The following is a 22,057-nucleotide window of genomic DNA, read 5'->3' as shown; positions in this document are numbered from 1 at the left end:
AATCCAGAGTACTATATGGTAGACTGGATTTATCTGTCCATATTTGCGGGCTTGATATTCGGATAGCATTGAGGCAGAGACAATATACAGTTTTTGGGTTAATTCTTGGCCTTGTGCTATAGCTAGCACGTCGTCGAATCCTAAGACCTTGTTTGAAAAGAATCGTCCAAAATGGGAGAACTGGCGCCAATGAATAAACCAGACGAAGGTATCACGAACATGTGCCAAAGCTTGTACCGGTACCAAATTATGCGAATGTCAGTCAGTAACAATGTCAGACCCTACTATCAACCCAGATGTAGCTCAAGTGGAACCTACTGTTCTCTCAAGCTTTTTAATAGAAACGCTCATAGAATATCATAGAGAGTTCAATAATAGCGGTATCATAGTTTATCTGATAACGTGCAAACTGTCCTGATCATGAAGCGGAGTTGAATGACAGGGTGATGGAATTGATGGCTAGTTGCTTTCGTATGCCTCGGTATAGGCATGCTAATGACACCCTAGGGTGGCTATTAGTATGTTGCAATGCCGAGAGGAGGTTGAATAACAATACCATTACATCAGCCGATAATATAGTGCATTGTATCAGCAAAATTAAGCAGTCAATTTATTTTTTTATCATTTAATGGCGATGGTTGGATAATTGTCTAAGAACAGTATTGAGTATTGCAATAAACCACTAAGGTTAGCCTCACGGCCAAACTATGTTGGTATCACTGTTACTAACAAGGTGGTTGTGTACGTGAAGGCAGATTGGCCTCAGAAGGCTCTTACCATTAAATAACAAGGCCATTATTCCACTCAATAGCTTGGCACTTGCACATTTGTGTGCCATTTACACTGAATGATTCATCTTTTTGATATCATGCAATATAATAATACAGGTGATAGAATGCGAAAAGCACGGGAAATAGGTGACTTTTGAGATAGTTGTTGAATACCATTTCCATAACAATACAATTTGGACAACATTATCTTATACCGAATATACCTTAAGTTTTACTCGAAAATATAGGAATCCATAAAAGGATCGATGATTCTTCATAATAATATTATGGTTTCTCGTTCCACTTTATATGTTGTCACTCATTATCCTATTGCATTATCAAGTCGTGCGTTCCACCCCCATTAAATTTGATGGCAGCTTTTAAATCTTTACCTTTATGCCATATTTCTACGTCGTATATGTAATAAGATGGATGCTAGACTATAGGGGGTAGGTGGTTCCTCTTCCGACATGTAGAGAATGTGGATTTTGATGTAATTGTTGGGATTCCATTGTGATTAAGGCTATAATATTAGGTATGTAGATATACTAGAAGTTCTCCTCGAGGATTTAGGAATCCATAAAAGGGAATCTGCAATTCTACACAATTCTATAAATATTATTATCATCGTTTTATATGTTAATATTCATTGATCCTATTACATTATCAATCCTTGCGTTTCAGCTTCCACTAATTTAGATGACTATTTCTCATCATTTGCGTCATCTTCTAACACCGTATATGATAATATACTAGTAACGTAAATACTAGTTAGTAGATGATAGTTGATTTTTATTCCAACACGACAATCATGAGTAATTACTTGATAGTGGATAGTAAGTTTTGATAGACACTTCCATTTTAAACTGATTTCACTTTTTACAGTGGCTAGAAATTACAATAAGAAATGGGCGTGTGGCGTAGTCGGTAGCGCGCTCCCTTAGCATGGGAGAGGTCTCCGGTTCGATTCCGGACTCGTCCAAATTTTTTGCTACTTTGCAATTAGTGTAACTTCATATTTAAAATTATAGTTAATCAAGAACAGAATATCGTCACAATGCTCTTTAAATGTTACGTACTTCTTACCTCCAGCTTGACTATATACTTGTCAATTCGAGTTAACCCAGATTATGCCCCAACATGGAAAACTGAAAAATATTGATGAAGCGAGGAAAAAAAACGTCATAGGAAAAATTCAAATGTTGCAACTTCAGATGGTTTTCTTCAATATATACAATACTGAAGAAGTCCTTCTTAATAGTTCAAATCTGCTAAGCCATCAAAAAAAGTTCAAGCAATAGTTGGTTCTTAATGTCGTTTGGTGGAATCAATACATTTCAACAGTATAACACAGATTTAGGGCTCGGCCATAATGGTGTTAGAATATCCTTAAACTACTTTGATGGTTTGCCGGATCCAAGTCTTTTAAACTCCTTGTACTCGAACGAGCTGAAACTCATTTTCAAATCTCTTCTGAAAAGAGATGAAACTACAAAAGAAAAAGCTTTAATGGATCTTTCCAATTTGATCAGCGACTTTAACCAGAATGAGTACTTTTTCAATGACATTTTTCTTCTTTGTTGGTCGCAGATATATGCTAAACTGATAATTAGTGATTACAAGGTCATCAGACTGCAATCACATCAAATTACTATAATGCTTGTCAAAAGCCTTCGGAAGAAAATATCGAAGTTTTTAAAGGATTTTATACCTTTGATACTTCTCGGTACATGCGAACTCGATTATAGTGTTTCCAAACCTTCTCTTAATGAATTAACAGAGTGTTTCAACAAAGACCCAGCAAAAATTAACGCCTTATGGGCTGTTTTTCAAGAACAACTATTGAATTTAGTAAAGGAGATTGTTGTAAACGAGAATGAAGATACCATTTCTGATGAACGTTACTCCAGTAAAGAAGAATCTGAGTTTAGATACCACAGAGTTATAGCAAGTGCCGTATTGCTGCTGATTAAGCTTTTTGTTCATAACAAAGACGTCTCAGAACGTAATTCTTCCAGTCTTAAGGTGATTCTTTCTGATGAGTCAATCTGGAAACTACTTAACTTAAAAAATGGGCAAAATACAAATGCCTACGAAACAGTTCTTCGATTGATTGATGTTCTTTATACAAGAGGTTACATGCCTTCCCACAAAAATATAATGAAGTTAGCGGTGAAAAAACTATTGAAATCGTTGACTCATATTACGTCAAAGAATATTCTAAAAGTATGCCCTGTTCTCCCATCAATACTGAACCTTTTAGCTACCTTGGATGACTATGAAGATGGGACAATATGGTCATACGATAAATCTTCTAAAGAAAAAGTACTCAAATTTTTATCGGTTTCCCGTACTTCACCATCGCCAGGATTTTTCAATGCTGTGTTTGCATTGTACAGCTCGACTAAAAGACACAGTTTTCTTGATTATTATCTTGAATGGCTTCCATTTTGGCAAAAATCGGTGCAAAGACTGAATGAAAAGGGCTTTTCTGCGAGAAACAGCGCTGAGGTTCTTAATGAGTTTTGGACAAATTTTTTGAAGTTCGCTGAGGATTCATCAGAAGAAAGAGTGAAAAAAATGGTGGAAAGTGAGATTTTTAACTCTCTGTCTTGCGGGAAATCTTTATCTGAGTACACAAAACTGAACCAGACTCTTAGTGGCGTCTTTCCACCCGATAAATGGGAGAGAGAGATTGAAGATTACTTCACTTCAGACGAAGACATAAGAAAAATAAAGGTGAGCTTTGAGAAGAATCTTTTTGCTTTATTGGTTACTTCTCCTAATAACGAATCCGCAATTAGTCGTTTATTCGATTTTTTTGTGCAATTAATCGAAACAGATCCCTCAAATGTTTTCAACAAATACGACGGTGTATATGATGCTCTCAATTACTTTTTAGATTCAGATATGATTTTCTTGAATGGGAAGATAGGGAAATTTATAAACGAAATTCCAACGTTGGTCCAAGAATCAACATATCAAAACTTTGCTGGTATCATGGCACAGTACTCAAACTCCAAATTTTTCAAAATGAATACTGACGCGATTACTTCGTTGGAAGACTTTTTTATCGTTGCGCTTTCTTTTAACTTACCAAAGACAATAATTTTAGCCACAATGAATGAGTTGGACAATGATATTTATCAACAATTAATGAAATCAGATTCCCTAGAATTAGAATTGTACATTGAAGACTTTATGAAAAATTATAAGTTTGACGACAGTGGGGAAATATTTAAAGGTAATAATAAATTTTTAAATCAAAGGACTATCACCACACTTTACCGAAGCGCAGTTGCCAATGGCCAAGTTGAACAATTTTGTGCTGTTTTGTCTAAATTAGATGAAACTTTTTTTTCAACGTTATTGCTGAATACCGATTTTCTTTCTTGTGCATTGTATGAAGTTTCAGAAGACACTAATGAGAAACTATTCAAGTTGTCATTACAGTTGGCTAAAGGGAATTCTGAAATCGCTAATAAGTTGGCCCAAGTGATTTTGCAACATGCTCAGGTTTATTTCAGCCCCGGGGCAAAAGAAAAATATGTCACACACGCCGTGGAGCTAATTAATGGCTGCAACGATACTTCTCAGATTTTTTTTCCCGCTAACGCAATCGAAGTTTTTGCCAGATATATGCCAGCAATTGATTATAGGTCATCCTTAGTGAGCAGCTTAAGTACTAACACGCATTTGCTCCTTACAGATGATAAGCCTATCAATTTAAAAAATATGCAAAAGCTCATCAGGTATGCTCTATTCTTAGATGCCCTACTTGATGCTCTTCCAGAGCGCGTTAATAACCATATTGTTGCATTTATAACTGTAGTTTCTGAGCTCGTCACTGATTATAATTGCCTTTCAGAGGAACCAAATGATCTTTACTATGATTTTGGGCATACCTTTTTCAAACATGGCAAAGTAAATTTGAACTTTTCTGATATTGTTGGAAACGTTATTCAGCCTGCTAATGGTGGTGATGCTATGCTTACTTTTGATATTGCTGAAAGTAATTCTGTCTACTTTTTTTATTATTCAAGAGTATTATATAAGGTTCTATTGAACAGCATTGATACTGTTTCATCCACCACATTAAATGGGCTATTAGCATCGGTTGAAAGTTTTGTCACGAAAACTGTGAGGGATCAAAAATCTACTGATAAAGATTATCTCCTATGTGCTATATTACTATTGATGTTTAACAGGTCCAACTCAAAAGATGAGATAACGAAATTAAGGACATTGCTGGCATCTCAATTGATTGGGATTAGAGAAGTAGAACTTGTCGATCAAGAATTCAAGTCGTTAGCTCTTTTAAATAATCTGCTGGATATCCCACAGGCAGATAAACAGTTTGTTCCTATAGCACCGCAGAGACTGAACATGATATTCCGTTCAATACTAAAATGGTTGGATAGTGATCTTGCCTACGAGCCTAGCTTTAGCACCGTTAGATTGTTACTACTAGATTTTTTCACCAAACTGATGAGGTTTGAAGGAGTCAGAGATATGGGCATAACAGCTTTTGAACTTTCGGAAAGGTTGCTGGCAGACTCTCTATCGATGTGTCAAATTGATGACACTTTATATTTGTTAGAACTTCGCTCTTCCTGTTTGAACTTATATGAAACATTGTCGCAAGGCGTTTCCAAAAATGGCGAGGAAATCTCAGAATATGGTGATGAAATTCAAGAAAATTTGATTGAACTGATGTTTCTCAACTTTAATCAAGAAAGAAATAACCAAGTATCCACACTCTTCTACCAGAAATTGTACAAGGTCATTTCCTCAATGGAACTCAAAAAGTTAGAATCTCAATACAAAAGAATATTCGAGGTTGTATTGAATGATAAGGATATCGGTAGTAATATTAATCAATCAAGATTATTAACTACTTTGTTGGGTTCTTTGGTGGTAAAAACACAGCAGGATATTATAATTGAGTATGAACTGAGGATTCAAAAACAAACTGGCTCAGACGTAGATGGTAGTGCATCTGATAATGATGTAAACTCAAAATTTAAACTACCTCAAAAATTATTACAAAAAGTTACTGATGAGGTGCCAAAAGAATACCTTGAATACGAGAATAAAAATTCATTTATTAAATATCTATGGTATTGGCACTTGATACTGATGTACTTCAAAGATACGTCTTATAATATGAGACAAATATTTATTGAACAATTAAAGGAAGCTGGTTTAATCAATAGAATGTTTGATTTCATAACAGATCAAATAGATTTAAGAGATACTGAGTTTTGGAAACAGGTCGACACCAAGGAAATTTCGGAATACAACATTGTCGGCAATAATTTCTCTCCTTATAAAGAAGACATATTTGAAGAATGTAAAAAACTTTTGGGCCATACACTTTATCAGTTGTTTAACAACGTCGGTTGTCTAACGAGTATTTGGTGGTTAAATATAAAAGATAGGACATTACAAAATGATATTGAAAAGTTTGTCTCAGAGTTCATCTCCCCAATTTTGATCAAAAATGAATTTGACGATATCAATTCTAAGATGGACCGCCTGACTTCTAATGATGATGCTTTGACTATTAAATTAAATAATATTACTAATGAAGTGAAGGCAAGCTATTTGATTGACGACCAAAAGTTGGAGATTTCCTTCAAACTACCAAAAAACTACCCTTTAACAAATATCCAAGTTAATGGCGTCTCTAGAGTTGGTATAAGTGAACAAAAATGGAAACAATGGATAATGTCTACACAACATGTAATTACAGGCATGAATGGATCCGTTTTGGATTCGTTGGAGTTGTTTACTAAAAATGTGCACTTACAATTTTCTGGTTTCGAGGAATGTGCCATATGTTACTCTATACTACATGCCGTGGATAGGAAACTACCTTCGAAGACATGTCCGACTTGTAAAAATAAGTTCCACGGAGCATGTCTTTACAAGTGGTTTCGATCATCGGGTAACAATACATGTCCATTATGCCGTAGTGAAATTCCATTTAGAAGGTAGACTATCGCATATAAATTTCATATAAATGTACTACATTTTTTAAACAAAGTTCCTTTTATTATTGTGCTCTCTTACAAATTATACAATCCAGCCCTATACCTTGCCAATCCAGCCCATCACCCGGATATTCTGGAAATTTTTTCTCTTCAGGATTTTTTCAGGATAAAAATCGAACTTGAAAGAAGAATGGTTTTTAGTTCAGGCCTTGTTTTCAGTTTTTAGCTACTAAAAGAGGGATAACCATTGATGAAATTCTATTGAATGTCCCCAATTTTCGGAAAAGGACTGCACCGAAATATTTCAATCAAAATCATTTATCGTTTTGTTTAGCTATTTTTTTCTCAAATTATCACTCTTTTCTTCCTTTTTCATTCTCTCAATTGTTCTTTTTATTTGAGGAAATTTGATTGTATTGCATATACAACTATGCGATGCACTTTGTTCATTTTAACTTTGGATATATGTGCCTTGCTATGAACGCGTTCATTTTTAAGTGACCGGACCCTAAAATATTCAGGTAGCATGACGGAAGCTATGAATTAATCCTGGTGGAGGGGTGTGTTCAGTTTGAGGGAGGATGATAAAATGGAACGGAGATTGCAAGGAGACGTAGAAAATAAAGTAGGAGCAAATGGATTTTCTGCTTGGCGGTATAGCACGTTTGAGTTTTTCAGTCGTGTCTATGTTCAGGTTTATGATATGCTGTGGTTGATTCTGTTGATTCACACGTTTCGCTTCCATATAGTGTGTTAACGGAAACTCCATGTTAAGGTTTATTATAAGAAAATTTTTTGAATTTGTTCTTTTTATATTGGTTTACTCTCCTCGTGATTTCTTTTCTTTTTTTATCGTCATCCTCTCTGAATGTATTTATTACGCATGGCTTTTATTCATTGCTTTCTAACTGTGATGGGAGTTTTTTTCTTGTTGCATAAATGAACGTGGGCGAGGTTTTTATTTTCAAACTTGGTGTACTATAGTGCAATGCGTTGTTAATTGTAATACGATGTTTCTTCGATAAAAGGAGCGGAGGGAGAAGGTGAAATTACGAAGGAAAGAAAGAGATGAGAAATCAAGAATGAAGCAAGACATTGATTGATATGGTTGTTTTCGGTGCATGTTTGATTACTAAAAGTTGGGGCATTCGATGGTTTACAGAAGTCATAAATTCAAATATCCCGTTTAATCGCTCATCTATTAAAATCAATAGTAGAATGTAGTTTCATACCCGGGAGAAATTCATAGTTTAGATCACGCTTAATAATGTCAATCTTGTCTTGCTGAAATGAAACTTAAACATGTTTATGTGTAATGTTATTTATTAATTATTAACTGTATCTGTAGGAGAAGAAACTATGTATTGTGCAAGTAGTTCAGGTGTTTGCAAATTGATGCTCTTAGAAAATGAAACGTAGTGTTTATGAAGGGCAGGGGGGAAAGTAAAAAACTATGTCTTCCTTTAAGTGTTTTCTTTATAAACTCTTTCCACATCTGGCTTGACAGCCGCTAGAATATCTCTTCTCTTTAATTTTTGGGCGGATGTAACAAGGCCATTTTCTGGAGTCCATTCTTCTTCAAAGAAAACAATGCCACATAATAATTCAATACCATTCAAGCCTTGAGATTTGGCAGTTGACAGCATATCTTTGCAAACGGCATCCTGTAGCTTCTTTTCATGGATATAGCTTTCGACATCTTCACCTGGTACCATTATACCTAATTCGATAGCCAGCTTAGACAAGTGTCCTAAGTTAGGGACCACAATACCGACAGGCTTAACTTTGTTTTCATCAGCGTAGACACAGATGTTTTGGACGTAAGGATTTGATCTGTAAATGGATTCTAATTTTTCCAATGCAATGTACTCACCATTTAAGGTCTTAACCAAATTTTTCTTTCTATCAATGATCTTAACTTGTCCCTTGGGGGTCCATTCAGCGATATCACCGGTACGGAACCAGCCATCATCGGTAAAGGCCGCAGCAGTTTCTTCAGGATTCTTATAGTATTCAGAACAGATGGGTGCACCCTTAAACAGCAATTCACCTTGATTATTCTTGGCAAAATAGCCCAAATCTTCGACATCCACCAATTTAGCTGTAATAGTTCCGACAAGGTCACCAGCAATACCGTAATCAAAATGTTCAGGCTCCAGGACACAGGCATTAGCCACACCCTCAGTTAGCCCATATCCAATGAGCATAGGACATAGAAGGTTGGAGAGGAATTTTTGGGCGTCTATGCTGATTGCAGACCCACCGTTCAGAATAAACCTTAAGTTTCCACCGGTTGCTTCTCTGATTCTCTTGAAGATCAACCCACTCAGCAAGCCGCTACATGGTATATTTCTCTCTTTCAAAGCATAGACAGTCCAGAAAAGCGTTTGAGACCAACCGGGCAATTCGTTGATCTTGGCCAGGATACCTTTTCTCACTGTTTCCCAAACTGCGGCGACACCCACCATTACGGTAGGTTTAAACTCCATCAGGTCACCTTGGCAATTACGTGTAGAAGTTGGGGTTAAAGTCTTGACATTGGCGTACCCTAGGATACCATTCCAGTAGAACGCTTCGAATTCAAAGGTTAATTCAAAAATATGAGCCAATGGCAAGAATGCGATAATACGGTCTGTTGGGCCAATCCATCCGATAACGTTATGGCCCACACCACCAATACCAGCTACAATGTTGTAATGTGTCAATACCACACCCTTTGGTGTACCAGTGGAACCAGAAGTGTACATGATACAAGCTGGATCTTCAGGCTTGGGGAAATGCAATTCAACCTCGTCCTTGGCCTTTTTACCTATCTCAATAATTTCATCGAAACTGTAGATTTTTATGTCCGGTCTAACTTCCTTGATTTTGTCAACAGCATCCTTGGCAGCCTTGTAAAGCTTACCATTTTGTCTTTTGTCACTTGGATCGATGGGTTCGTTGTGAATGACGAATTTTACGTTCTTGGCGGTTTTCAAAGGAACTGCTAATTTGGACAACAGCTGGTTGTCCGTGAAAATGGCGACGGAATCTGTTTCCACCATGGAGTGAATCAAACCGCTCTCACCCAAAGTGTCGTACGCGGTGACCACAGGAATACCTTGTGACATGCAACCAAGAAAAGTTTTCATCCACTTGTGAGAAGTAGAGGCAAAGATGTGGAACTTGTTCTCACCGTTAGGTTTAACACCAATCTTTATCAGCCCACGTCCAATGTCGTGCATTACGCAGATCATCTCCTCGTATGTCATGGTTATGTAGGGAGTCAGTTCGTAGTACAACCATGTTTTTTCGATGGGCTTATCCTTACCATCCACCCTCTTGACTATGGTTTTTTTCGTCTCATGTATATCTATAATATCTCTCCATGCCATACCGTCTCTCTTACCACCCTTGGTAAAACATTCCAGGGCGAATTCGTACAGTGTAGATGCTGAGGAGTTTATGGGTCTAATCAAAGGCTGGTCTTTAACCCTGATATTTCTTCTTGGAGCGGTTTCATGCTCATTGGCGGCTTCGCCAACTGCAACGGAATATTGTTCGGTCATTTTGATGCGTACTTCTTAGTTTTTCAAGAAATAGTGAAGAACAGAGAAAAAAATGATGTGTTACTAATGCTGGTTCTTTTGTATTCTCGCTTTTATGTCAACTCAGAGGGGTTGCAAACAAAAGAAAGAATGATCAGTTATTGTCTATCTGTTGAGCCTTATCTGAAAGAGGTAGAACAAAAGATGGGCTGTTTTTGTTGGGGTAAAGCGGCGCCGCGAATGTTCTTAATGAGGTGAAAAGAATGCAGAAGAGAAAGATGAGGGCTAAGAGTAGAAAGAACGAGATGAACGAAGGCCGAGAAACACCCAGAATAGAAAAATAGATCGCCGACAATCGAGGGTTCTTAATTGATGGGGACATCGTTGGAGCTTATATAAGTTTGCCGCTACTTGGCGAAGATGGTTGAGCTGGGCGGTTCGGTTTGCGCTTTTGTCTTTCTTGTTACTAAGTATGATTGTTTTTTGTTGGGAAACGGCAAAGACGCGCAGCCAAAAAGCCGAACAGTTTAGTGAGTCTCTTCTTTAAGCGCCCAACACGCTCCATCGTGTTGGATAAAGCGTATGCAACAATTATTTCGGCATCGAACCCGCGGAATAAGCATCGGCTCGGGAGATATTTTTGTTTAGTTGGTATTGTTATCGTGTATAAATTTCTGTCCCTGTGCATTGTGATGTAAATGGCCTATTGTATTGTCAGGTCCCTGTCCGTTCCTTGATGGTATATTGGCACCTGAGCAAATCCAACAAAACCGGGCTCGCCCGCGCGGAAGAAAGTGCGATTGACGATTGTAGCTGAGCTGAACAAAAGAGACGGACATGTGAAACGGTGCTGCGGTGGTAGGTGCTGCTTTGTAGAATGGGGGAGAAGATTCGCCTACATACATACATACATACATACATAGACGGGTACTATTGTAGCGCTGCGCAGGAACATAGATACACGAATATACAGAAAGGAATAGTAGTAATATAGCGATGGGCTTATTTTCATTTGATGGTGGCAAAAAGGAATCACAACCCCCTAATACCCGTTCACAGAGAAAGTTGTGCTGGGAGTCCAGGGACGCATTCTTCCAGTGTTTGGACAAGGCAGACATCTTGGACGCAATGGACCCCAAGAATAGCAAGAGTATAAAGTCGCACTGCAAGGTGGAAAATGAAAAATTTGAGGAGAATTGCGCCCATAGCTGGATCAAGTACTTCAAGGAGAAGAGGGTCATCGACTTTAAGAGAGAGCAGACCATCAAGAGAATCGAGCAGGAAGCTAAACAGAGGGAACGAAATCAGTGAGTTTTTAGTGAGTTATTGGCTCATATTAACATATATATTCCCATAAAACATTTGACAGAAAGGTAATAATTAAAGGATAGTCATGTAGATACAAACGAAAATTTTATGTTTTTTTCTTCGTTTTGCGAAAATTCGCATGAGTGTCTCTGTATATATATATAACAAAAAGATGAAAAAAGGGAAGGTAGAAAAAACCGCGCTAAGTTTTGGCAGTGACGGTGACTGTCTTGTACTTGGTCTCGGTGACCGTTGTGGTAATAACGTCTAGCGGATTCAGTTCTCTCTTGCCTTTAGAAGATGAGCCGCTACCAACATCAAAAACTTCGATGTTGGCCTTGGCGCCGTTTCTGGCGGTGACAACACAAAAGTTTCCACCACCAGCCCCGGAAGAACCACCGCCAGAACTTGTCACTTCGTTGACTCCATTAGAACTTGGGTCAATGGAGCATGGTAGGCCTTCACATTGTGATTCGTCATCACAAGTAATTCTAATACCGAATGAAGGCTTAACGTTCTTGAACGGACATGACGATTCCAGGTAGACGGGGTTCCATCCAATCTTTACAAAAGTGTTCTGGTTGTCGTCCATGTTGGAACCAGCTACAAATGGGGCCCAGTTCCCCTGTGGATTTGCACTACTACCCCACTGGCATGCATCCTCTACGCTTACACCGGGAGCATTTACGTAGTAATGCGACGCGCTGGAGGCCCAGTAGTCTGTACCAGGCACAGCCAGCGTTTGCTTTGACCCAGAGCCGACTAAGGTTGGGATCAGCATAGCTTCGTTGCCCGGAAGCACGGTCTGGCAAAATGCAACGTCACCGCTGTTAGCGTTGTTTTTCGCTATTACGGTTCCCTTCCCATCATAACAATAGTCTTTATCACTGTTTGGCTTTTGCAAGTTACCGTTAGAATCACAGTACAAACCTCCATTTTGACATTTAGGATAAGAGTATGTGGTAGCCGAAGGGTCCCATTGCCCCATTAGTTGACCTGGTTTGCAAGCGTAAGGGCACCATGAACCGTAGGAACATTCTTGGTCAGGGCTCATAGCCCATCCTCCATTAGATCCACCTTTTTGTACTGCGACCATCCCATCGTAGTTAGGGAACGCACACGTTCCTCCACGCTTGGCATGCTCATGATGATCTTGATTTGTATTTTCCGTCATTTGAATACTGGGCGATGGCGCGGCGGTCGCCGTGAACACGCCGACACTCAAAATTGACAGTAAGAAATATGGTGTCAGTAATTTGCAAAGTACCATTTTCTCTCGATATTCGATTGGGACGTTCAGTAATATATATGTTTAGTAGAAGAGTCCTATCTTTATCTCACCTGTTTGAGGGAAAGGAAATGATATGAAAGTAGTTGCATTTTTATAGGTGAAAAAAAGAGAACTAGCTAAAAAGAAATTAAATATCGTTCTCTTATTCACCGATACATCGCCCATGAAATCGACTGAGTAGCTAAGTAAGATGATGTAGAAAAAGAAAAAGAAAAAGAAAAAGAATAAGAAAAAGAATAAGAAAAAGAATAAGAAAAAGAATAAGAAATAAGAAATAAGAAGAAATCAAAAAAAAGAAACAATAATGCTTTGCGGACCCGCTGCTACTAAAGCACTTCCACTTGAAAAAAGAAACTACCGCCGTGGCACTGGTAGGTTTACAGATTCAAAAAAAAAAAAAAAAACTGAGATCTTTACTACATAAAAAGAAAGTTATCTCGGTTTGCAGATCGGTGCAGGTCCCATGAGATAAACTTTTGCGTTGAGTTCTGGACTCTTGATGTATCTCCGGACTACAGTATTCATTCTGCTAAGGGGAAGGCGTCTGGCTAAGTTCAGCCAGACTTCCTTTCTACAACCCTTTTTACTAGCTGAGCCTACTTCCCAGGAAGCAAAAAAAATTCTTGCTACTTTCTCTTCATGACGCAGCGTAGTGAGTGCATTTGTCTTTCCCTACCTACGCCGAAAATATATATGTCATATAACGGAAGTCATAAACGGTGACTCCTTTTTGTTTTTGCTGGTCAACCTTAAAGAAACAAAAACTCTAATATGATTTCTTGGCATAGACCCACACACCCTCGGAAAACCTCATTTTTCAAAAGAAAAAAAATGCCGTTTTTGTTTGCGAAAAATAACGTCCCTCCCTCTGTTTTCCTTCTTCAGATGGCCTTGAAGGTGAGGAATGAGGTGGTTGCTGCATCAGCTAAAACTTTTCATTGCAAAGTCATCAGAGCTCAAAGTTTCATAAAAGAATATAACATTCAAGATACTTTAAAGGGCTTGGCGCAGTAATTTTTCCCTATCGATATCCGTCAGGAATACCAGGAAACTAATAGAGTCATGATCACCGGTAAAGAATTGAGAATCATCTCTCTTTTGACCTTAGACACGGTTTTTTTCCTATTGGAAATTACCATAGGTTATATGTCACATTCATTGGCCTTGATTGCCGATTCATTTCACATGTTGAATGATATCATCTCTCTTTTAGTGGCACTATGGGCTGTGGATGTGGCCAAAAACAGGGGTCCAGACGCTAAATACACTTATGGATGGAAAAGAGCAGAAATTTTGGGTGCTTTAATCAATGCTGTTTTTCTTATTGCCCTGTGTTTCTCTATTATGATTGAAGCTTTACAAAGATTGATTGAACCTCAAGAAATTCAAAACCCAAGGTTGGTTTTATACGTTGGTGTAGCAGGGTTAATTTCTAATGTCGTAGGTTTATTTTTGTTCCACGATCATGGCAGCGATAGTCTGCACTCACACTCTCATGGCTCTGTGGAAAGCGGGAATAACGATTTGGACATAGAATCTAATGCGACTCATTCCCACTCTCATGCATCTCTTCCAAACGATAATTTGGCCATCGATGAAGATGCTATTTCGAGTCCTGGGCCCTCAGGGCAAATTGGTGAAGTGTTGCCACAATCAGTAGTAAACAGATTATCAAACGAAAGCCAACCCTTATTGAACCACGATGATCATGACCACAGCCATGAATCGAAGAAACCAGGTCATCGCTCTTTGAATATGCATGGTGTCTTCTTACATGTACTAGGTGATGCTCTGGGTAATATTGGTGTTATTGCAGCTGCTTTGTTTATTTGGAAAACTGAATATTCTTGGAGATATTACTCGGATCCAATCGTTTCTTTAATCATCACCATTATTATTTTCTCTTCCGCTCTGCCCTTATCACGTAGAGCTTCAAGAATTTTACTACAGGCTACTCCTTCTACAATTTCTGCTGATCAGATTCAAAGAGAGATTTTGGCAGTACCTGGCGTGATAGCGGTCCATGACTTCCACGTCTGGAACTTAACTGAATCAATATATATTGCATCTATCCACGTTCAAATAGACTGTGCACCTGATAAATTCATGAGCTCCGCCAAGCTGATAAGAAAAATATTCCATCAACACGGTATTCATTCTGCAACTGTTCAACCAGAATTTGTTTCTGGAGATGTTAATGAGGATATTCGCAGAAGATTTTCTATCATAGCAGGTGGTTCACCATCTTCGTCTCAAGAAGCCTTTGACAGCCATGGAAACACTGAGCATGGTAGAAAAAAGCGTTCACCTACTGCCTATGGTGCTACTACAGCATCATCTAATTGTATTGTAGATGACGCTGTAAACTGCAATACTTCCAATTGCCTGTAATAAAGATATAAAGGGCTGAAGCCGTCGGTGAATTTATCCCATGGTTCTACAGAGAACATAAACTATATACTATTTACATAATTAATTCTTAGACGTATAGGAAGAAGGCAGTTCTTCCTAACTCAAGAACTGCGTTATTCAATGTATGAATACGCTATCTTTTAGCTATAAATCTCCATTAAAAATTTGTATGCAATATGTGCCACAATCCTTCCTCATCTTTTTTTTGAGACTTTTAACCCAAACATAAAATACCCCCATACATCCAGAATAGCGTTTTTATGTCTCAAATAGTTAACTTTTTTCAGCGCGCGCAGAGCAGGAAACAAATTAAGCTCACTTCGGTGTGGTACCAGCCCAGGAATACCGCTTCTCAATAAGCGTTCCCCTCTAAACCCTGCTGCAATTTACTAAGTGCATTGAGGCAGAATCCAGCGCACATTTGATGCTCTTAGCCCAACTCTAAGCCGGGCGCCTGCTTGTTCCCTCCTGTACCAAAATCTGACCGTGGCAAGGTATCGCCAAATTTCATTTTAAACATTGAGGTTGAAGAATTTGGACAATCATAAGCATCTATATAGTTCCTCAAGTCTTTTAAGGAAAAACAGTGCGGAAAAAGTGAGTAAATACCTACTAAACTATGCCACAAAAATGGAAGAGTAATGCCATCTACATCGCAGAACTAGGCTCGGAGCGATCATGAAATGAATGACCACACTGCGTTTAAAACTTAAGCTACTATCACCACTAAAATAGTTCAACTAGGATTACACTCTAAATATGTCAAGGAAAACAGCGAGTTTGTTACGACCGAAAAGAAATGAACGACGTTAATTGTACCATGCTGAATAATATGATCCCATCCATCCTAGAAATACGATTGCAAAAGAAGTGTATAGGTTCTTTTTGGTTCAATGACGAAACACCTGAGTTAAACTTTCATGGATCTTTCAAATGTCTAAAAGGCTATTACCTGACCTTGCGAATGTGATAATAACTCCTCCATAAAAGCTTCCCTTTTCTCATGTGTCACATGGACTTCATACTAACATTCAAATTTGTGATTTTTCATGAAAATCCTTGTTATTTTATCAGTGGCTCACTTTAAAGAATACCAAGTTATTGGCCGTCGTTTGCCAACTGAATCTGTTCCAGAACCAAAGTTGTTCAGAATGAGAATCTTTGCTTCAAATGAAGTTATTGCCAAGTCTCGTTACTGGTATTTCTTGCAAAAGTTGCACAAGGTTAAGAAGGCTTCTGGTGAAATTGTTTCCATCAACCAAATCAACGAAGCTCATCCAACCAAGGTCAAGAACTTCGGTGTCTGGGTTAGATACGACTCCAGATCTGGTACTCACAATATGTACAAGGAAATCAGAGACGTCTCCAGAGTTGCTGCCGTCGAAACCTTATACCAAGACATGGCTGCCAGACACAGAGCTAGATTTAGATCTATTCACATCTTGAAGGTTGCTGAAATTGAAAAGACTGCTGACGTCAAGAGACAATACGTTAAGCAATTTTTGACCAAGGACTTGAAATTCCCATTGCCTCACAGAGTCCAAAAATCCACCAAGACTTTCTCCTACAAGAGACCTTCCACTTTCTACTGAACTGTGCATATTTGAATTTTAAGATATAAAATATTTTTCTGATACTTTAATAGTTTATTTTTATGTATTATCAATTCTGTAGAATTTAATAATTTCAACATTTCATGAACGGCCAGAGGTAAATGGGTAAGGCTTCCTTTCAAAGAATCTATAGATATTAAGGTTTGCATGAAGTAAATAGCTGATAACCTTAGTACAATTAGAACAAGTTGAGACAAATAGGAAGCACCCCAGCATAAGAGCAATATCCTCAGAAAAAAAAAAAATGACTAAGCTAAATAATTAATTTTTTTAAAAAAAACTTATAGTACAATACACGCTAATGTTTGGCAACTGGGGTTTCACCAGTCATTCTGGCGACAAATTCCTTCGCCATATCACCAAAACCAACCATGAAGACAGTTTGCCAGATACCTAAACCAATTCTTGGGGTGACACCACGGTAAAGACCCTTTAGACCATTTGATTGATAGATGTATTTAAATGTCTTACCAACAGTCAAATTTTTTGGTCTGTTTGGATCTTCCTTCTTAGATTGCATTTCAACTCTAATGACTTCGATTGGTTGATTCCAAGCACTTAAACCACCACCTAAAGCACTGGCACCAATTTTCTCGAACGGATTCAACTTGTCGTCTTTATTGGTTTTCCCGGTGATCTTTCTGATACCATCTTCCACTAGTCTGGACAAACCAAAACGAGAACCCCAGTTGGTCATTTGTCTAATAGCAACAGCATTAACACCCTTATTAATACCTCTAATACCTTCCTTTTTATAAATATTCTTGAACACACTCCAAGAAGATTGTGGGACACCACCTGCGGAGGCAGATTTATGTCTTGTAATTTCCACCGTTTTCATACAGGTACAGAACCCCATGGTTAAGTAGGCTTGAGTGACACCACCCGTGACACCACCTAATATACCTGAGGCAAAGTTGTTCAACCCCAAACTTTTGAAACGATACTCAGCCTCAGCTGACACGAACAGCAACACAGCACCTTTAGTGGAGGCTTCGATCCATGCCCATGGAATCAAACCTTGGTAGTAACCCAAGATACCACCTCTTGACCAGACATGCTTAACAGATTCTAAAAATGTGAAGTTTCTGTTTGCAGCCATTGTGGTCTTAACAACCTCCAAAGGTTGCCCTAATGTAGTCACCTCTGACAAGTTTAAACAGGCACCCAATAGGATATTAGAAAACGAGACTGGCTTTTTTTCTATTACGTTTGCTGCAGCAGTATTAGTGGTAGATGGCATAGCTATAATGACGTCGGGCTTTTCCTAGCTTTATTTGTACAAAAGACTTATATAAAAAGATTGTATCAGCGCTGTTTATATCTCAATGAAAGTAGATATATATACCGTAAGCGAGTTGAAACAATGACTTGAGGTGGGCAGCTTCGGACTTTTTGCAAAATTCAAATCCGAATATCTAGAAGATTGTATTGACAGCGTTTTTTAAATGTCCGTAGATTTCTCGAGATATATAAATGTTACAGAAGGTAAGATCCATGCAAGAGGCTAATGCGTTTTTCTTTTTTTTTTTTAGAGTGCGATATCTTGTCATAAGTTTACACAATGGGACAAAGGAAGCTAAAACATGAGTGCAAAAGAAGGGCCCATGTTTGTCGCCCTATGCATTTAGCCAATCATCTTTTTTTTTTGCGTGATCTTTATCAATCGTGATTCTCTGCCTTCTGAGTGAAAAAAGTCATGATCTTCGCGTTATTGCAGCGGAATTTGCCGACAGGACCTAGGTCTTGAGAAAGAAAAGTGATAGGGTAAGTAATGGAAGAAGAGGGCACAGGTCCAATCACGCAGCTTCATTACAGGGCTATAATTGCAAGAATAATAACTTTCAACCATATAGAAATCCAATACAGTATATTGGTATTGTTTAGAAAGGTATTAAGAAGGCAGTAGCATACAGAGTATATATCTATAGGCAGAGCATCAGATCATAAAGATAGTGGTGAAATGGCTAGAACCAAAAGTAGGAAGCGTTCCGGAAATAACCAAAATAAGAATGCGTCTGTGGTAAATAATAAGGCTGAGATCGCCGCCATGATTGATGCAAGAAGGCTTGAGCAAAAGAAAAAGGGTGGGGTGACTAACAGCAAAGGAAAGACGAATAAGGTAGTGGATGCGAAGTTAGAAAAAGAGTTCAAAGACGTTTTACAACGATTTCAAGTGCAAGAGAATGATACGCCGAAGGAAATCACGAAAGATGAAAAGAACAATCATGTCGTTATTGTTGAGAAAAACCCAGTTATGAACAGAAAGCATACAGCAGAAGATGAATTGGAGGATACACCCTCGGATGGTATTGAGGAGCATCTATCGGCAAGAAAACGTAGGAAGACTGAAAAACCTTCACTTTCGCAGTTAAAAAGCCAGGTACCGTATCCTCAAATTATAGAATGGTACGATTGTGACGCAAGATATCCAGGCTTACTAGCGTCAATTAAGTGCACCAAAAATGTCATTCCTGTTCCAAGCCACTGGCAGTCCAAGAAGGAATATCTATCTGGCCGTTCTCTGTTAGGTAAAAGACCTTTTGAACTTCCTGACATTATCAAGAAGACAAATATAGAACAAATGAGATCGACGCTTCCGCAAAGCGGACTGGATGGTCAAGATGAAAAGTCACTAAAGGAGGCCTCAAGAGCAAGAGTGCAGCCGAAAATGGGCGCCTTGGATTTGGATTACAAGAAGTTACACGATGTGTTTTTCAAGATAGGAGCCAACTGGAAACCTGACCATTTGTTATGCTTCGGTGACGTCTATTATGAAAATAGGAATCTTTTCGAGGAAACGAACTGGAAAAGAATGGTTGATCATAAGAGACCGGGGAGAATTAGCCAAGAGCTTCGTGCCATAATGAATTTACCCGAAGGTCAACTACCACCATGGTGTATGAAGATGAAAGACATTGGATTACCTACGGGATATCCTGATCTGAAAATTGCCGGCTTGAATTGGGATATAACGAATTTAAAAGGCGACGTTTACGGAAAAATAATCCCTAATCACCATTCAAGGTCCAAGAAACAGGGTAGAAACTATTTTGGCGCATTGATCTCATTTGAAACCCCTGAATTTGAAAATTCAAAAGAGGATACACAGGCGAATGCGGAAAATGGGCGCCAAGATGACAAAATCGATGATGAAGTAGAGCATAAGTTAGATCACTTCCAGGAAGACATATCCGAAGTGACAAGCGCAGAAGAAAAACTTGAGAGAAACGAAGAGGAATCGGAGAAGCAACTATATACTGTATTGAAATAACTACTAAATATCGCATAGGTACTTCAGTTTTACAAAATTTTACATGTGGTACTATTTCTCACGTACGAGTTTTTTTCTTTTTTAAATGCGGCCCTAAACCATGCTGAAATTTTTCATGAGCTCATCGCAAAATTTATCTCATTATCAGGTCATATAGTCACTCTCAGGAGAATCCTGCTCGATCAAAGTGAGGCAAGTAAATGCGCATATAGAAGAGAGCAAAACTGTCCTATTTACAAGCTTTTCAAAACAATGGGCTCAAAAGTAGCAGGTAAAAAGAAAACCCAGAATGATAATAAACTAGATAACGAAAATGGTTCACAGCAGCGCGAAAATATCAATACCAAGACGCTTTTGAAAGGCAACCTTAAGATATCAAATTACAAATATCTTGAGGTGATTCAACTAGAACATGCTGTGACAAAATTGGTGGAGTCTTACAATAAAATAATTGAACTTTCACCAAATTTGGTAGCTTACAATGAAGCCGTTAACAATCAAGATAGAGTGCCTGTTCAGATACTTCCTTCTCTATCACGTTATCAATTAAAACTGGCAGCTGAATTAAAAACCTTACATGATCTTAAAAAAGACGCAATTTTGACAGAAATTACTGATTATGAAAATGAATTTGATACTGAACAAAAGCAACCTATATTGCAAGAAATCAGTAAAGCTGATATGGAAAAGTTAGAGAAGCTAGAACAAGTTAAAAGGGAAAAGCGAGAGAAAATAGATGTAAATGTGTACGAAAATTTAAATGAAAAGGAAGATGAAGAAGAAGACGAAGGAGAAGATAGCTATGACCCAACAAAGGCTGGTGATATCGTCAAGGCAACAAAATGGCCTCCAAAATTACCAGAGATTCAAGATTTAGCGATTAGGGCCAGGGTATTTATTCACAAATCCACAATAAAGGATAAAGTTTACTTGTCTGGATCAGAAATGATCAACGCACATAATGAAAGACTAGAATTCCTAGGCGATTCGATCTTAAATTCTGTTATGACATTAATTATTTATAACAAGTTTCCCGATTACAGCGAGGGTCAGTTATCAACATTAAGGATGAATTTGGTAAGCAACGAACAGATCAAACAATGGTCAATAATGTACAATTTCCATGAGAAACTTAAGACAAATTTTGACTTGAAGGATGAAAATTCCAATTTTCAAAACGGCAAACTAAAACTGTATGCAGATGTGTTCGAAGCTTACATTGGCGGCTTGATGGAAGATGATCCAAGGAATAATTTGCCCAAAATAAGAAAATGGTTAAGAAAGCTTGCCAAACCTGTCATTGAGGAGGCTACCCGTAATCAAGTTGCCTTGGAGAAGACGGATAAACTTGATATGAATGCTAAAAGGCAGCTTTACTCTTTGATTGGCTATGCTTCATTACGTCTACATTATGTTACCGTAAAAAAACCCACTGCAGTTGATCCTAATTCCATAGTTGAGTGCAGAGTAGGTGATGGAACAGTTTTAGGGACCGGTGTGGGCAGAAATATCAAAATTGCGGGTATTAGGGCTGCAGAAAATGCTCTTCGTGACAAAAAAATGTTAGATTTTTACGCCAAACAAAGAGCTGCCATTCCTAGGAGTGAATCTGTGTTAAAAGATCCCTCACAAAAGAATAAGAAAAGAAAATTCTCAGATACAAGCTGAAACGTTCCTTTTACACAACCATGATGGAACTTGCATTGATTTTCTTTAGCCATATAATTATCGCATATATGTCATTCATAAAACGTTTATAAAACATTAGAATATTTGATATATTTGAATATTTGATAAAAAATTTGATAATTTTTGGGATTCCATTGTTGGTCAAAGCTATAAAATTATGTATGTACTAGAAGTTCT

At 38.1% G+C, this 22,057-nt stretch overlaps 11 protein-coding genes and 2 non-coding genes across 13 annotated transcripts, besides 2 other annotated features; 8 read left to right on the top strand and 5 right to left on the bottom strand.

Annotated features, from left to right (window-relative positions):
• Positions 1-694: 694 nt before the first annotated feature.
• On the bottom strand, positions 695-838 carry YMR247W-A (uncharacterized protein; the record flags this gene model as incomplete). Its single annotated transcript, NM_001184661.1, has 1 exon — positions 695-838. The coding sequence occupies one exon, from the start codon at positions 836-838 to the stop codon at positions 695-697; it is 144 nt and encodes a 47-aa protein (NP_878148.1).
• A 403-nt stretch (positions 839-1,241) lies between these two features.
• Positions 1,242-1,573: a long terminal repeat (Ty2 LTR).
• A 106-nt stretch (positions 1,574-1,679) lies between these two features.
• Positions 1,680-1,752, top strand: YNCM0035C. The gene has a single exon. It is a non-coding gene; the product is annotated as a tRNA-Ala (tRNA).
• A 329-nt stretch (positions 1,753-2,081) lies between these two features.
• Positions 2,082-6,770, top strand: RKR1 (ubiquitin-protein ligase RKR1; the record flags this gene model as incomplete). Its single annotated transcript, NM_001182755.1, has 1 exon — positions 2,082-6,770. The coding sequence occupies one exon, from the start codon at positions 2,082-2,084 to the stop codon at positions 6,768-6,770; it is 4,689 nt and encodes a 1,562-aa protein (NP_013975.1).
• A 237-nt stretch (positions 6,771-7,007) lies between these two features.
• Positions 7,008-8,011, top strand: SNR86. The gene has a single exon (NR_132248.1). It is a non-coding gene; the product is annotated as an SNR86 (small nucleolar RNA).
• Positions 8,012-8,229: 218 nt separating this feature from the next.
• FAA4 (long-chain fatty acid-CoA ligase FAA4) lies at positions 8,230-10,314 on the bottom strand (the record flags this gene model as incomplete). Its single annotated transcript, NM_001182754.1, has 1 exon — positions 8,230-10,314. One exon carries the CDS (start codon positions 10,312-10,314, stop codon positions 8,230-8,232), a length of 2,085 nt encoding a protein of 694 aa, NP_013974.1.
• Positions 10,315-11,289: 975 nt separating this feature from the next.
• COA6 (Coa6p) lies at positions 11,290-11,604 on the top strand (the record flags this gene model as incomplete). The annotated part of the gene is made up of 1 exon (NM_001182751.1): positions 11,290-11,604. One exon carries the CDS (start codon positions 11,290-11,292, stop codon positions 11,602-11,604), a length of 315 nt encoding a protein of 104 aa, NP_013972.1.
• A 45-nt stretch (positions 11,605-11,649) lies between these two features.
• Positions 11,650-11,897: an origin of replication (ARS1327; Autonomously Replicating Sequence).
• On the bottom strand, positions 11,804-12,871 carry YMR244W (uncharacterized protein; the record flags this gene model as incomplete). The annotated part of the gene is made up of 1 exon (NM_001182752.1): positions 11,804-12,871. One exon carries the CDS (start codon positions 12,869-12,871, stop codon positions 11,804-11,806), a length of 1,068 nt encoding a protein of 355 aa, NP_013971.1.
• Positions 12,872-13,954: 1,083 nt separating this feature from the next.
• ZRC1 (Zn(2+) transporter ZRC1) lies at positions 13,955-15,283 on the top strand (the record flags this gene model as incomplete). Its single annotated transcript, NM_001182750.1, has 1 exon — positions 13,955-15,283. One exon carries the CDS (start codon positions 13,955-13,957, stop codon positions 15,281-15,283), a length of 1,329 nt encoding a protein of 442 aa, NP_013970.1.
• Positions 15,284-15,734: 451 nt separating this feature from the next.
• YMR242W-A (uncharacterized protein) lies at positions 15,735-15,824 on the bottom strand (the record flags this gene model as incomplete). The annotated part of the gene is made up of 1 exon (NM_001184616.1): positions 15,735-15,824. One exon carries the CDS (start codon positions 15,822-15,824, stop codon positions 15,735-15,737), a length of 90 nt encoding a protein of 29 aa, NP_878147.1.
• Positions 15,825-15,900: 76 nt separating this feature from the next.
• Positions 15,901-16,896, top strand: RPL20A (60S ribosomal protein eL20 RPL20A; the record flags this gene model as incomplete). The annotated part of the gene is made up of 2 exons (NM_001182749.1): position 15,901; positions 16,379-16,896. Coding segments are annotated over 2 exons (519 nt in total).
• A 319-nt stretch (positions 16,897-17,215) lies between these two features.
• Positions 17,216-18,160, bottom strand: YHM2 (Yhm2p; the record flags this gene model as incomplete). The annotated part of the gene is made up of 1 exon (NM_001182748.1): positions 17,216-18,160. One exon carries the CDS (start codon positions 18,158-18,160, stop codon positions 17,216-17,218), a length of 945 nt encoding a protein of 314 aa, NP_013968.1.
• A 720-nt stretch (positions 18,161-18,880) lies between these two features.
• On the top strand, positions 18,881-20,191 carry CUS1 (U2 snRNP complex subunit CUS1; the record flags this gene model as incomplete). The annotated part of the gene is made up of 1 exon (NM_001182747.1): positions 18,881-20,191. The coding sequence occupies one exon, from the start codon at positions 18,881-18,883 to the stop codon at positions 20,189-20,191; it is 1,311 nt and encodes a 436-aa protein (NP_013967.1).
• Positions 20,192-20,443: 252 nt separating this feature from the next.
• RNT1 (ribonuclease III) lies at positions 20,444-21,859 on the top strand (the record flags this gene model as incomplete). The annotated part of the gene is made up of 1 exon (NM_001182746.1): positions 20,444-21,859. The coding sequence occupies one exon, from the start codon at positions 20,444-20,446 to the stop codon at positions 21,857-21,859; it is 1,416 nt and encodes a 471-aa protein (NP_013966.1).
• Between the last annotated feature and the right edge of the window lie 198 nt (positions 21,860-22,057).

Source organism: Saccharomyces cerevisiae, chromosome XIII (genome assembly GCF_000146045.2).
Source record: "Saccharomyces cerevisiae S288C chromosome XIII, complete sequence".
NCBI lineage: Eukaryota > Fungi > Ascomycota > Saccharomycetes > Saccharomycetales > Saccharomycetaceae > Saccharomyces > Saccharomyces cerevisiae.
The sequence above is the reverse complement of the archived record's forward strand: the minus strand, read 5'-3'. Positions and strand labels throughout refer to the sequence as shown.